Consider the following 15,255-nt stretch of genomic DNA (forward strand, 5'->3'; position numbering starts at 1 on the left):
AAATCCTGGAAGAGCTTCTGTCCTAGGAACCAAGAAGGCACCATCCGTAATATAAACAAGAAAAACAATTCAATCAAACTTTGATTTCTTTCTTCATGATGAGAATACTTAGTATTACGCTGTTGCAATTGTCAATTTGGTGTTAAGAGATGTCGTTCTGACAAGCTGGGTTTCTTCCATGCAGCTTAAGATGTTTAACTTTAAATACACAAATTACGACTTCGTGGTTTTCTACCATTAGTTTTCGTTTTGAATGAATTTCAACGAGTATCATTAGAATTGTTTTAAAATTACATTTTTTAAGTCAGTTCTGCTATTTAAATTTAAGACATTTTAAAAAAATAATTACAAATTTTATAATTCCAATATTTAACATATTAATAATTAAATCGGTGACAAACTATAAGGCTGTGATCATATCTCTAAGCCTTCTAATTCATCCGTGTGTACTCAACAGTAATATCCATCTAAAACTACATTTGATTGTTTTATATCATATTCGACCTTTCTTGCTATCAAATGGAGGCATTTCAGCCCATGGTCCCCCCATTGACTTGCTTCTTTGCTCCATGCTATCTTGTGAGAAAGCAGAAGAGACATGAGTTTGGCTGTCTTGTGATAGCAACTCAAAAGATTTAAATCTCGCATCTTGTGCATAGTCACTGCCTTTGATTATTGGTGGTGGTTGAATTGGACTTTTTCCCTCAAGCATGCTCACTACCGATGACATAGGCGGTCTAAGAGTGGGAGAAGGATTGGTGCACAAGAGTGCTAACTGCAGCATTCTCATGGCCTCTTCTGAGGAGTACTTTGAACCAAGACTTGGATCCACCAAATCCAGAAGGTTTCCTTGCTCTTGGAGAACATAGGCCTTGAATGACATGCAACGAATAGTATTAGAAATTTCAAACTAATCATAAACTATGAAACAAAGAAACCACAACATAAGAAAAGAGAAACATAAAATAATGTCTACATTTAAAGTGTAACTTACCCAATCCAAAAGATACACAAACTCCTCCTTTGGCCTGTAATTTGTGTTGCTCTTTCCACTAACAATCTCTAAAGCTACAACACCAAAGCTATAGACATCTGCTTTGTCAGTCAAGTAACCCCGCATAGCATACTCAGGAGCCATGTAACCACTGGTAAGAAACATTTAGCACCCTTGTGTCAGTGATTTCAAAAAACAATGAAATGACGAACAAAGTCTAGAATCCTTTGGCATAGTACTAACATTGTCCCAGCTATTCTTGTACTAATATGGGTATTCTCTTCTTCATCAAGTTTGGCTAAACCAAAGTCAGAGATCTTGGCTTTCATATGCTTATCAAGCAAGACATTGGTTGCTTTAATATCTCTGTGTACTATTTTCAACCTTGACTCCTCATGGAGATAGGCTAATCCCTTTGCAATCCCCACACAAATCTTCATTCTTCTGGGCCAGTCCAATTGCATTCTCTCGTGTTCTTTACCTAGAAGAGAAAAGCTTTTTCAGTTGGATTTTAACTTGGTAGCGGCATACACAACCAAAGATGTTCATGATGCATTTACCAAAAAGTGCACGAGCAAGACTATTGTTCTCCATATATTCATATACTAGAAGCAACTGGTTCCCTTCAATGCAACAGCCATAAAGTTTCACAAGATTTGGATGCTGCAAAGCAGATATCATGCCTATTTCATTGATGAATTCGCGATTCCCTTGCTTTGATTTGGAGGAAAGCTGCTTAACAGCAATCACAGCACCGTCTGACAGTACACCCTGTGAATAAACAATGTCTTGAGTACATGTTTTTATTTGTGACATATTGGGGATAAAAGATTCAACCCTAGTGTTTCAAAATTTGATACAGCTTGAGATGATTGTAATCTATCCAAAGTTACCTTGTATACTGGTCCAAAGCCTCCTTCACCTATCTTATTTGCTGGATCGAAGTTCTTAGTAGCAGCTTTAATCTGTCTTAAACTGAAATAACCTGTCTTCAAACCTATAAGTTCTGCAACAAGGTAGATGTAGCTAATCAATGAAAAGTATCAAGTTAAAATAGAGAAATTGGAGAATTGTTTTTATGATAACCCAAGACTGTTTTTCTTCTGAACTTCAAATCACCATAATTTAGATCTCTACAGTGAATTTTTTGTTGTAATATAATCTGATATTAATATCTACAAAAGTATGCCTATTACAATATTATAAGATTATAAAAAATGCATATTCGTCAAGATTGACTTTAAAACTTCCTTTGGACTTTAATCTTACCTTGGTCGGTTTCATCTTTCCCACATAGGAAACCCATCTTCCAAAGTGCAAGGAGTATCAATATGATGAACACACATATCCCAACCACAATTCCAGCAATTGCTCCAGTAGACAGCCCATATGAAGGAACTTTAAAGTCTACATCAAAGTGGAAATGTTTACTTGACATGAAAAGACAAGGTATTTATTGATTTCAAAGAGTAAATCATTGTTATCAAAGCTACTTACTTGGGGTCACAGTGATCGCGGATATAAGAGGTCCATATATACCTCTTACTGGAATAGCATTAGTTCCTTTACCTGCCCAGGAGAAGTGGATTTCCAAGGTGTTGTGGGTAACATTCACATTAAACTCCCTGGTGATTCCCTTACCAACTCCACCAGCTTCTTTCACAATGTTAAAATCTTTCAAATATTTAAAACCCTGTCAAGGTACAGTAATGAAAATATCTACCTTCAGAACTCTAGCTTAATTGGAAAACCAGATAGAAAACGAGTATAATATGTTAAGAGTCACTTGGATGAGCTACTTGATGTGGTACTTAAGTCTTGAGACTCTCCCACCTAGTGGACTAGTCTTTTTGGGTTAGACTCCTCTTGTACTTAAGTCCTAACATAATATATGTAACAAACTGTTTGCTTCATTACTCACTTGGATTGAAACATCAAAGACACGCTTTCCAAGGCTGGTAAATGCATTGTCATCAGAGAATGTTATCTCAGCAAAATGAAGTTTCACTTTATAATTGCCATTCAGCATACAAAGACCATAATAATTAAGATATAGTGGGGCCATGCGGGCTGTTTGGTAGTATTCAGAGCCATTAATAATCAGATTAAACTGATTTTTTGCTACATAATCAGCCTTATCCCTTCCTAGATATACTCCAGTGCTGCTATATGCCCATTTGCCATCATCACTAAGAACATAGTTTGATATGCCTCGTAGACTGAGGTCGGCTTTATATTCATTGCCCTCAAACTCTATTTCAGGTCCTCCACAGTTTATGAACAGTGAATGAGCTGCAGAGACACAGTGAAAGTGAATAGTTTATGAAGAAAAATGCCTAAGCTTAATGAAAAAGCAACTATAATAATTTCATCGACAAAACCATTGTAGTTTATGAAACATGATTACTTTCCAAGTCTAGACACTTACACCGGGGTTTTCCAGAACAAGGTTGGCCCATCTTCAAACAAGACGATCTGCAAGATATATAGTTAGTTCAACAGATGATTTAAAGTTGATATTGAATTAAAACTAGATCACAAGAAAGAACATACGAAGTGTTTGCTGAGGGCGTGAGGCTTGAAGCTAAGTTCCTGCTCAATAATAATAATACCATGCTTAGCATTGACATAGGTGAAATGCTTAAATAATTTCTAGACAAGAAGAAGCTTACACATCCAAGATCTGGCAACCATTTGAAAAACTCTCACTAAAATTGTTCAAAGATAAATCACTGAAAGAGAAGATAAAGTGAGATTAAATTTCATGATTCAAAGAATTCTAATTCTAAAGACTAAGCATAAGATGAATGTCAACAAGTGAGTCTGGAGTAGCAAAGTATGAAATTAAGAGGGTGGTAAAAATTCAAGGAAATATGCTTACATGTTCTGTTTGAAGTCTTGTATCCAATCAGGAATTCGTCCACTTAGAGAATTGTTAGTTAGAAACCTATATCCATCATGAACACATGTCTCATTACATCAGAGAGAGAAAATTCAATCGAGAAAAAGCAACAAACATTCTTGAGATCAAATTATTTTTAGGAACATCCACAACATCCTTTCAGTTAATCTTCTAGCCGGAAAATGAAAATATGCACTTACAAGTAATTTATTTTTTCCATGTCCTGTAACGAATCTGGGATTGGACCAGTCAGCATGTTGGAGCTCAGATCTCTGAACCAAAAAAAGAATAATTACTACGATGAAGTAATGGCACATGCCACAGTCAAATTGTAGCAGCAGAGAATGTGATGAGAGGTAATTTCAAGGTTCCAATAACTTCTAAATTTTTTCTCTTTTTGCTCGCCTTTTGAAATTGGAACACAATACTACAGATAATTTGCACAGATGATGTATGATAAAATTTATATCACATCCTTGTTTTATATGCTATCATTATAATGATATAACTAATTAAAAAATCAGTCACCTTATAGGACATGTTCCCATTTGTAATGATTTTGGTTCAATAGTTTAAAAAAATAGCTTTTCAAACTACTACACAAACAGCTGAAGAGTGTCGAAAAATAAGTCTTTGAAAAATATTTAGCAATGATTACCAAAGAAGCAAAGAAGTGCTAATCACAAAATTAATTGGATTCAAATTATTTACTGGTCTTTATAATGAAGTAATTCAGTGGTCATAAGCTTAATCAAACAAGAATTGACCCTTTAAAGCAATTAGGGATAGAAAAGAAAAGGGGGGGAGAAAAGGTGCTACCTACAAATGTGTGTATTTGTCAAAAAACTCAGACAGTAGAATTGAAGATAATAAAAGGATCACAGTATCACAGAGTTACTTCTAGATCCTTAATTGTGTATGATGGTTTCAACTTCTCTCATTATTCATTATGATTGCAACCTGAATTTTCTTCTTACATTACCATCTCACTGAGGGCCAGGCAAAAAAAGTATCAAGCAGACTCGTCTCTTTATACACACACATAGGTACTTGTGTTTTTGTAAACTAAAATTTAATTGATAATAATGAGATTGGTAAACGGGTCTATAAAAAAAGCTTAAAGCATATATAGCCAGTAAATACTCCAGATGCAACTTACAGAGTTTTTAAACTTTGCATTTCTCCAATGTAACTAGGAATTTGACCAGTAATTAAGCAATTTCTCAATTCTCTGAGTAAGAACAAAAACCAAACATTAAAAGCCTGAATGAATTATACAGTTCTTCACGTAAGAGCGATGATGTTTTCAACTCACAGTCTTTGCAAGAGTTTCATATTCGTCAGATTAGGAAATGTCATGGTTGGTCCCTTCAAATCAGATATTCTCCTGATATATAAATGTTTCATCAATGAAAAGAAAATGTTTCTCTATTGGAGATTGCATTCCCTAGCCATTTTAAAATGCAGACAAAATGTAATAATTTGGAATATTTTAAAAAGGGGAAAGTACTAACAGTTCTGTCAAATAGATCAATTCAGATATGACAGAAGGAATTGGACCTTCCAAGGATGTGCCCTGCAAATCCCTTCAAAAACAAAGTTTTCTCAGTAATACAATGCAAATATAGCATTATTTGATTCTTCAAGGGAGAAAAGGTCATTTAGACTCACAGTCTATCAAGTTTGGTCCAGTTCCCAATAAAACTGGGTATCTTCCCAGACAAAGTGCTCCCATCTATCCTACTGCACAAAATGTGGAGTGGTTTCACAATTTAACAAGACAAAATAAAAACTTAGGAAGAAATTTTATTGCATCATATCCTATCACTCACAACTGAGTGAGATTCTTTAGTTTTCCATATGCTTCTGGTATCGTCCCTGTGAAATTATTTGCGGAGAGAAGTCTGCATGTTCATATAGTTGAAATGAAAAAAAAGGAGTTAAGCATGTGTGGGCAAAACAGTAGAAATTGTAGATATTTATTCATCAATGAAGACATACTAATGATTGAATTTGATTATGTACATCAAATGAAAATTACTGAAATAAAACAAATAATCTCACAATCTCAGCAAATTGCTCATTTTTCCAAGGCTTGGGGGAAGATGTCCTTCAAGTTGATTATCTTCCAAGTTCCTGTAAATATGCATTACAAATATATTTATTCCGCTTCCAATGTTAATCAATATGACATCATATTTTTCTCAAACGCTTACAGTTCTTGCAGACTAGTCATATCACTAATTTCTGAAGGAATTGAACCAGTAAGTCGGTTTCCGAGAAGTGACCTGAAGCATGGTAACTGTTAGAATGTAATTATTCATTTGCTGTTACTGGTTTGTTAATCATTAGCTGCTATAGATTCTTGGAAATTAGGATCATTGATTATTAGGTAAGCATATACTGTGTGGTCTACATTAGACACATAACATTCAGATAACTCTTCCTTATAGTAACAGTTGTACATTAAGGATTTGGATTAATGTGAATATGGCAAATCATACAAACCCCATTTCCAAGGAAAAATAATTTAATTAGAATATAGTATAAAAGTTTTGTACCCTATTATCCATATGCATGTTGCTATGTGTAGGAACATTGTTGACATTTGTTTTGTTTTTTTTCGAAGTCATATTCAGAATGATTTATAACTGATTGACAGTGTAAAATTACAATGTATGAAACAAAAATTCAATAACAAAAGGAGTTTATTTTTATGTATGGCTAGTATAACTTTTTTTACTATCATCAACCAAACAGAAATCAATGCAAGATGACTGTTAAAAACAATTATTGTAAAGGTCAATGAACATAACAATAGACTGAATCACAGAGCAAAAAGTAAAAACCATTTACTTTTACAGTTCATACATATACTACCTACTAAAAAAGAAAACCACTCTAAAGGTAATGATGACTTACAGAACTACAACTGATGAGAGGCGTCCAAGGGCTTTTGGAATTGAGCCATTAAAATAATTCCGAGTGAGATCACTGTAAAAGTTTCAGTTAGTTTTTTCTATGTAGATTTATTTGCATTTGTTGAAGTTAACAATGCTTCATTTTCACATGAAAGAACTAGAATGCATGCTACTAATGTTAAAATAAATAACACTATTGCAATTCACCATTCATATTTGTTTTGTACCATATTTTTCTGATTTGGTTGAATTTTTCAGTACTTCATAAATTGTTGGAGGTATTTAACTTCAAATTTTATTGCAGTTCTTATGCATTTGGCTATCAACAAATGCTTAACTTAACATCCCACATGATTAGGATACCCAAAACTATAGCATAGTAACTACCTCATTTTTTACTACAACAACTATGTACTTAGTTAATTCATATTCAATATTTTCTAACATAGAGACAACATTTGTGAACATACTGTTAGCATTAAACTCAAAGCCTTCAGCCGTCATCAGTTTTATTTTAGCATCTGAATAGACAATAATTATTATCTTTAATTCTAGTTTTGAAAGTCATTTATACTATGATTTAAATGTAAATTATAGTATAGGTTTTATGAGAGAGAAGGTAGAATTTGAGAAGTCTATTGTAAGACTATTTAGAGGGATTGTATTCTTATTTGAAAAACAACAGTGAAATAAAATATATATTTTCTGTTCACAAATATCTTGCTCTGTTTTATTCCCTCAACACCAACAATTGGTATCGGAGCTATTTTCTTGAGGGATCTGTGAGGTTAGTAGAGTGCACCAATGGAAGGAGGATCAAATTTTTTAGCAATGGCACCACCTGCCTTTGATGGAGACAGTTATCAAATGTGGGCTGTTCGTATGGAGACCTATCTAGAAGCATTGGATTTATGGGAAGCTGTAGAAGAGGACTATGAAATTCAGTCCCTTCCAGAAAACCCTACGGTGGCACAAATAAAATCACAGAAAGATAAAAAGATGAAGAGATCAAAGGCAAAAGCATGCCTATTTGCAGCTGTATCTCCTATGGTATTCACAAGGATAATGTCCTTGAAGTCAGCAAAAGAAATATGGGATTACCTCAAGGCAGAATATGAAGGTGATGAGAGGATTCGGGGAATGCAAGCCCTGAATCTAATCAGAGAGTTTGAATTGCAGAAAATGAAGGAGTCGGAATCCATAAAAGAGTACTCAGACAGACTTCTAACCATTGCCAACAAAGTGAGGTTACTTGGATCTGTGTTTAAAGATTCAAGAATTGTGGAAAAACTGTTTGTAACAGTTCCAGAGAGGTTTGAAGCCACCATAACAACCCTGGAAAACACAAAGGACCTATCAAAGATTTCTCTTGCAGAGCTCTTAAATGCTTTACAAGCACAAGAACAAAGGAGAGCCATGAGACAAGATGGAGCAATAGAAGGAGCCTTACTAGTCAAACATGAAGATGGCTGGAGAAACAAAGGTAGAAATTATCCTCCTTGTAAGCATTGCAACAAGTTAGGTCATCCACCGTTTAAGTGTTGGAGAAGACCTGATGCTAAGTGCAACAAGTGCAATCAACTTGGGCATGAAACAATTATTTGTAGAAATCAAAGTGAGCAACAAGATGTAGAGGCTCAAATTGCAAATGAGGAGGAGGATGTGCTTTTCGTTGCAACTGGTTTTTGCAGCAATATTTCAAGTGCATCTTGGTTAATTGACAGTGGCTGCACCAACCACATGACACATGACAAGGAACTCTTCAAGGAATTGAGAACTACTGATGTTAAAAGGGTGAGGATTGGAAATGGTGAACACCTGGCAGTAAAAGGAAAAGGCACAATAGCTATCACAAGCTATAAAGGTATAAAAATCATTACAGATGTTCTTTTTGTGCCAGAGATTGATCAAAACCTTTTGAGTGTTGGTCAATTGTTGGAAAAAGGCTATAAGGTGATGTTTGAAAATAAACATTGTTTAATCAAAGATGTTGATGGCAGAGATTTGTTTAAAGCTGAAATGAAGGGAAAAAGTTTTGCTCTCAATCCAATGGAGGAGGAGCACATTGCCTTTAAATCCAAAGAAAATGTCACAGAAATTTATGTACCTGACTTGAAGAATAATATTCTCAGTATGGGAAAATTATTGGAGAGTGTTGAAGCAAAATTTGATAACTTGGAAAAAAGGTTTACAAAATTGGAAGAAAAATATGTTGATATGGAGAAAGACAAGGAAAGCAGAGTCAATCAAGTTGAAGAACTCCATTTGTTGCTTTTGGCACAAAAAGAAAAGGTGAATGAATTACAATTCAAATTAAAAGCCCCTTTTGGTTCATGTGTTTTACTTGAAAATAATGGTTTTGACTTAGGAGAAGACCATAAATGGAATGGTGTTGAGACATCATCTGAAAGAGAAATATGGTATAATCATTATCTTCGAAGCTCATTGAAGTCAAAGTCTTTCTTAAATCCTTTTAATTCAAAGGGTGAAAGTGGAGAAGATTTTGTTTGGAAAATTAAAAGTAATTCAATTCAAAATTCTGCACGGATTGATGCAGTGAAGGAAAATATTGGAGGCAATGTGAGCGATGACAATCAGAAAAGCAACAATCTGAATGAATAATATGAAAGGTTTGAGTTTAAGGGGGAATTTGTTAGCATTAAACTCAAAACCTTCAGCCGTCATCAGTTTTATTTTAGCATCTGAATAGACAATAATTATTATCTTTAATTCTAGTTTTGAAAGTCATTTATACTATGATTTAAATGTAAATTATAGTATAGGTTTTATGAGAGAGAAGGTAGAATTTGAGAAGTCTATTGTAAGACTATTTAGAGGGATTGTATTCTTATTTGAAAAACAACAGTGAAATAAAATATATATTTTCTGTTCACAAATATCTTGCTCTGTTTTATTCCCTCAACACCAACACATACAACTAGAAAAAGTGGAATAAAGAATATATAACCACTTACAGTATTTGCAGTCGAGTTAGATTTCCAAATTCATCGGGCAAAGGTCCAGATATATTGATACCCTTCAGTGCACTGTCATAGCCAATGTGTTCTATTAGAATTCTCAAATGAATATTCTATGTACTTTTATAAACACTAATGAAGTTAAAGTAAATAAAGGTGTTTAAATAACACAGTAAATTAGTCTCTAAACTTCTGATTACTTATCTATTTAGTTCTCGAGATTAGAATAAAAAAGAAGAAGTAAAATAAGCAGTGAGATTTGAACTTAAAACCAGAAAACAAATTACCTAAAACCCTCCACCACTAGGTCAACATTAATAGATTCTCTGAAATTGGGAATGAGAAATTATATTTCTAGAAATTGATTAGGTCGTTGAAATTGCATCACCAGTCAAGTTGGTTTCTAAGATTTCAGTGTCAGTCAATCTGGTATTAGTATCAGGAACCATGTTGACTCTTCAAAACTAAATTCAGAAATAGTTGATCAAAATATCAAACGCTAATGGTAGGACTGAAATGATCTAATTCTACCATTTCAAATTATCAATATTTGTAATTCCGAGAACTAATTTAGTGCATTACTTTTTAAAATACAGCATAATTATTTTTATGTATCCAAAAAACTCAAATCCTTTATTTAATAGAGGTTATGAATAACTTTTCTTTAGTTTTCTCAAACTCATAACCAATTGTCTAAAGTTGCACAAAGTTAAACTGTATAATAAAATAGTAATAGGAGGGTATCTGAGAAAAAAAGCCTCACATGGATGTTACATGGCAAACAGTGCCATCGTTGAAAGAACAATCACAAGTGACATTCCTTATGATTTGTTCCTCATTCCTTGAAATCTTCCTGTTATCAAACCCTCTATCCCCTTTGCAGGAACGTTGTGTAACTTTCCAATTCAAGTTCTCCACCTTGTCTGATATTGTTTGGAGTATTTTAACTGCAAATATACAAGGAAAAAAAAATCATTTTAGGTTAGTAAAATTCTAAAATACAATGTGAAAATACAATCATTTTAGGTTGCTAATTAATTTAATCAATCTCTTTGAAATACCAAAACAATGTGAAAGTGCTTCAAAACAATGTGAAAGTATTTCACATTTGTCAGAAAGATTTAGCAACACTCACGTAGTAAAAAAAGCAAAAAATTTAATTAGCAAACAAGTAATTGGTCATGCTATAATAAAATTACTAATTTTAAAAATAAAAAATAATTATAAAAAATAATTAATCGTTATATACTAAAACAGACACTATTTTAGATACTAAAAAATTTATTGATATTTAAAATAGTTTTTATTATTAATAGAATTTATAAATTAATTTTAAATTGATATCTAATTAATTATAAAAAATTTAACTATTAATTAATTTAAATTCTAAATTTAGTGATTAAAGTCATGACAGTTAATTAAATATTAATAATTTAGAAATTTTATTAATAATAAAAATTATTTTAAATATTAATAATTTTTTTATATACTAATAATTTTTTTAATTTTTAGAATAATATCTACTTTAATTAATATAAAAATTAATTATATTTTATTTTTAAAATTGATTTTTATTTAATAATTCTTTTCAACTCTCATGATCAATTGCCTCATCAATTTGAATACGATGCTATCTTTTCATGCATAATTTGACTGAGTCAAATAAGATGGCCAATAAATATAAGATGTTGAACTTTGCATGCATGCAAAGATAATCTGTTTCCGGATTTCATATTGTCAACCCTTCTCATATAAGTATTATTATACTAAAACCAGTCAATAAAACAAGAAACATGATTACTGAATAAAGATAACTAAACCTTAAGTTGATGAAATCGTATAGTTTAAGGGACACAAAACATGACACGTCATTATTTTATACATGCATACATGTCATGTTTATTCTATGGAATAAAACACTGTTAGAGCATGTTGACAGGTAATTTGACTCACATATCTATCAGAATACTTTCATCACAATTTATTTTAACTTTCTCTTTGTGGCTGGACTTTTATGACCAAAATAGTAGTGTTTTTTTTTTCTCTTTTTGCATGCCAAATATCAACAGAATTGCAAAGAAAGGTGGCTACTAAATGCAGCTGGGTAGAAGAATTGACATTTCTCTATTAACTATTTTTAAAAGAAAAAAAAGAAATTTTGTGAGAATAATGTTCATGACAGTATGAAATGCTTTAAACGGTAATTGATATGACCTTTTTCATCATATAACAGTTTATGATTGGATTATTTATAGTATAAGAATATAACTTTTCTTCATATTTTATTGGTTTTACTCAACTAATGATGCATGTGCACAGGTTCACCCAGTGAAAACTCTCTCACTACTGAAAAGGTGCTAAAAAAAAGTTAAAACTATGTTTCAGAAAAACTACTGCTTACACCAAAAGGGCAAACATCTAAGAAAGGATGAACACAATCTGACACATTGTCTCTCACTTCCACACGTTTAGACACAATCACGTGCCCTCTACCCTCACTTATTTAACAATTTTCAACCTTATAACAGCTGTCTCAACTTCATTCATGGCTTCAGATAGCTACAATTACAGATATTATAATACTAATCAATGTTGTGAAAGTCATTAAAGAAATAAAGATAAAATACACGTGGTAAAAAAATATTTATTCAGAATTCTTATGAGCCCAGTTAAATAAAATTGCAATTTCAAAAGGGGGTCCCAATAATAGACTAAAATGCTTTGATTATAGAAAATTATGGCCCCTTTGTCCTTTAGAGAGGATGCTACCTCACATCACATGAAACAGTGCAGAGCAATTGTCGTGATTTCGTTGGATCTTCAGAACACTCCAACACTTGATAATGTCAAAAACAACAAATAAAATAAAGAAACAAATTCCGTGTTTCGTTTATGATAGAAGATACAAGCTCTTTGCTTCAATGATAGAAATAACATAAATAGAAGAGAAAGCACCGAGTAAAGGATATATATCTTTTATTTAGTTGAATAAATAAATTAAAACTTATGTACGGACAAAAAAAAAACAAAATCTTATTTTCTTTTGATTTCTCCTCTTCCAATTTAAATTTCTATAATTTCTACCTCTTCTAATTTTCTTTCCTTCCTTGCAGTCCATCGGAACCAAACAATCCCAGAAAACTAAAAGGCCAAGACAGTTACTATTCAATGACTTCAGAGATCACAGAAACCAAACATATCTTTTAATTTATTTTACTTTCAAGAAAGTTAGATGTTAACTTTCTTACAGAAACTACTCTCGAATGTTAATGAAAGAGAAAGATAACAGAAAAAAAGATGGCGATTTCCCAATGGATCTGGTGACAGAAGCAGCAATGTAAGTTGATGAACTGAATTCTGAAAGTTGAGTTTGCACTAGATGTGATAAAGATTGAAACTTTGTGAAGATGGTGTTCAAGTGAAAAACAGTTTCTCTTTATTAGTTTTGGAAGTTACAATTTCTAACACAGACGAACACAAAAAAAAGCATAGCAACATGGAAATTAAGTAAGCACCTTCATCTTGTGGTATAAGTTGAGCATTAGATCCAAAGTGTTGAAAGTGATTCAAAGCCAGAAAGCAAAAAGTGAAGATCAGGGAGACATGTTTGGAGCTTGAAGACATCACAAACCGCATCTTGATCAGGTCTTATTTCAGGATCAGGACCACTTCCTTAATCTGTTGTCTTCAAAGAGAGTTTCAGAGAATAACAGAAAAGAAGACAAGAAGAAAAAGAGAGAGAAAAAGAAGAAGTGGTATGATTATTTTGTTCCAGGGAAAGGGTGTCTGACGTATGAGAAACTTTCGAAGGGATGATTTTTTTCCTTTAGCATTAACAGTACAGTCAGAAAGGTATGTGAAGAGAAATAAAAGTATCGCATATTAAAAAGAAAGAAAGAAAATACATTTTTTTTCTAAAATTAATGGACATTTTTGCGCTCACAATTTTGACATTTTTTTAACATTTTTTTGAATTTATTCACCATGAATTTCTTTGAATTCATACTAGACAGCTGTGTATAATAAATTGTTGACTTTTAATAGAATTATTTTCCAATCATTTTAAGAATTTATGTTAGAATTGGTTGATGTAATTTTTTACATAATGAGTGGATAATCAATTATTTTAATAATTTATTTATCAATTATTAACTAATGAAAATACATGCCTTTCGCACACGTATTTATATTTTTACTATATTAAAATATATGTAATTTTCTAATTTTATTATTTTTACTAGCATAAACAGGTGCTATATTTTTTAATTATTTTTGTTATAAATATTATATTATAAATTTTGTAAAATTATAATTTTATTAAATTACTATATGACGTAAATTTATAAATATTATTATAAATTTTATTATTATTATTATTATTATTATTATTATTATTATTATTATTATATATAAACGATAACACTTTAGAGTCTATAATATTATGATCTCATAGTAATAATTTTAAAAAATAAATAAAAGATCAAACAAAAATGAGTGCTCATGACTAATTTATTTCTTAAATTATAACAAAAAATTTATATTTTTTTAAAAAGATAAGTTGTAACATCACAGAAAATAACATCTAACTATTACAATACAAGTTCTAATGGTTTATATACAAACTTGGAGTATTTCAAAATATTCATATTACAAGATTATGACTTCTAGAAATACAAACATCTACAATATAAAATTTAAAATATCCTAAAGCCATCCAAGACCTCTTACAGCTATATGATCATCTACTCGTGTACATAATACAATCATCGTAGTTCACAACACAACAAGAAGAGCAAGGGTAAGCTAGTGAAAATAAAATTTTATAATATGCGCAATTAAATCAAAAGAGAAAACAAAATTATATGAATCAATTTTAGAATTATCCAATCTTCTTCAAATCCCAACATAAAATAATCACATAGATCGCACATGGATCTACATATCCAGGATATTCAACAAACATAATAACATCTGACGCCTTCTGGAAGACCTGTATTAAGTAAGTCCTACCAGAGACTAACACCCAATCCAAAGATTACTAGTGAATCTAATAGAAAGGACTAGGGTAAGTTCAATACAACCCAAGCCATGCATCTCATATGTCACATTGTGCATGAACTCCCCCATCAGCTTCTCACCACCTGATATCTTAGTCTATGTGACTTAGATCATCAGTGAAGCTCGGAGATCTCTGTTACCACATAGGCATCAATACTTAATACACATACAAACATCAGTCCATACTATCCCAAATGTATGAATTCAATTCCATTTTCATCTCACAGTATCATTCAAAACACGATCCACAACATTCAAAAGTCTATTTAACACAAAAAACAACACTTAAATACTAAACCATTAAAATCTAATATTTTTACAATAAATAATATATAAACAAAACAACACAATATATAAATAAACAACACTATATAAACACACAACATCCCTACAAGAGAAATT

The 15,255-nt window shown here is 31.8% G+C and overlaps 1 protein-coding gene across 1 annotated transcript; it reads right to left on the reverse strand.

Moving 5' to 3' along the window:
- Nucleotides 1-331: 331 nt before the first annotated feature.
- LOC137835232 (probable LRR receptor-like serine/threonine-protein kinase At1g53430) lies at nucleotides 332-13,653 on the reverse strand. The gene is made up of 24 exons (XM_068643635.1): nucleotides 13,311-13,653; nucleotides 10,559-10,742; nucleotides 9,793-9,864; nucleotides 6,819-6,890; nucleotides 6,113-6,184; nucleotides 5,961-6,032; nucleotides 5,729-5,800; nucleotides 5,568-5,639; nucleotides 5,411-5,482; nucleotides 5,212-5,283; nucleotides 5,056-5,127; nucleotides 4,097-4,168; nucleotides 3,876-3,941; nucleotides 3,667-3,726; nucleotides 3,548-3,586; nucleotides 3,423-3,469; nucleotides 2,916-3,286; nucleotides 2,492-2,687; nucleotides 2,264-2,401; nucleotides 1,888-2,000; nucleotides 1,555-1,765; nucleotides 1,238-1,475; nucleotides 995-1,145; nucleotides 332-871 (listed from the first exon to the last, which is right to left on the reverse strand). Exons 1-24 carry the CDS (start codon nucleotides 13,429-13,431, stop codon nucleotides 494-496), a joined length of 3,033 nt encoding a protein of 1,010 aa, XP_068499736.1. The 5' UTR covers nucleotides 13,432-13,653; the 3' UTR covers nucleotides 332-493.
- Nucleotides 13,654-15,255: the final 1,602 nt, after the last annotated feature.

This window comes from Phaseolus vulgaris, chromosome 5 (assembly GCF_000499845.2).
Source record: "Phaseolus vulgaris cultivar G19833 chromosome 5, P. vulgaris v2.0, whole genome shotgun sequence".
Classification (NCBI taxonomy): domain Eukaryota; kingdom Viridiplantae; phylum Streptophyta; class Magnoliopsida; order Fabales; family Fabaceae; genus Phaseolus; species Phaseolus vulgaris.

Coding starts and splice junctions, on each gene's coding strand:
- LOC137835232 (XM_068643635.1), bottom strand. CDS start 13,431: ATGCGGTTTGTGATGTCTTCAAGCTCCAAACATGTCTCCCTGATCTTC. Junction 5,801..5,960: donor ATGAGCAATTTGCTGAGATT/GTGAGATTATTT, acceptor ATGAACATGCAG/ACTTCTCTCCGCAAATAATT. Junction 5,284..5,410: donor TTGATCTATTTGACAGAACT/GTTAGTACTTTC, acceptor TTTATATATCAG/GAGAATATCTGATTTGAAGG.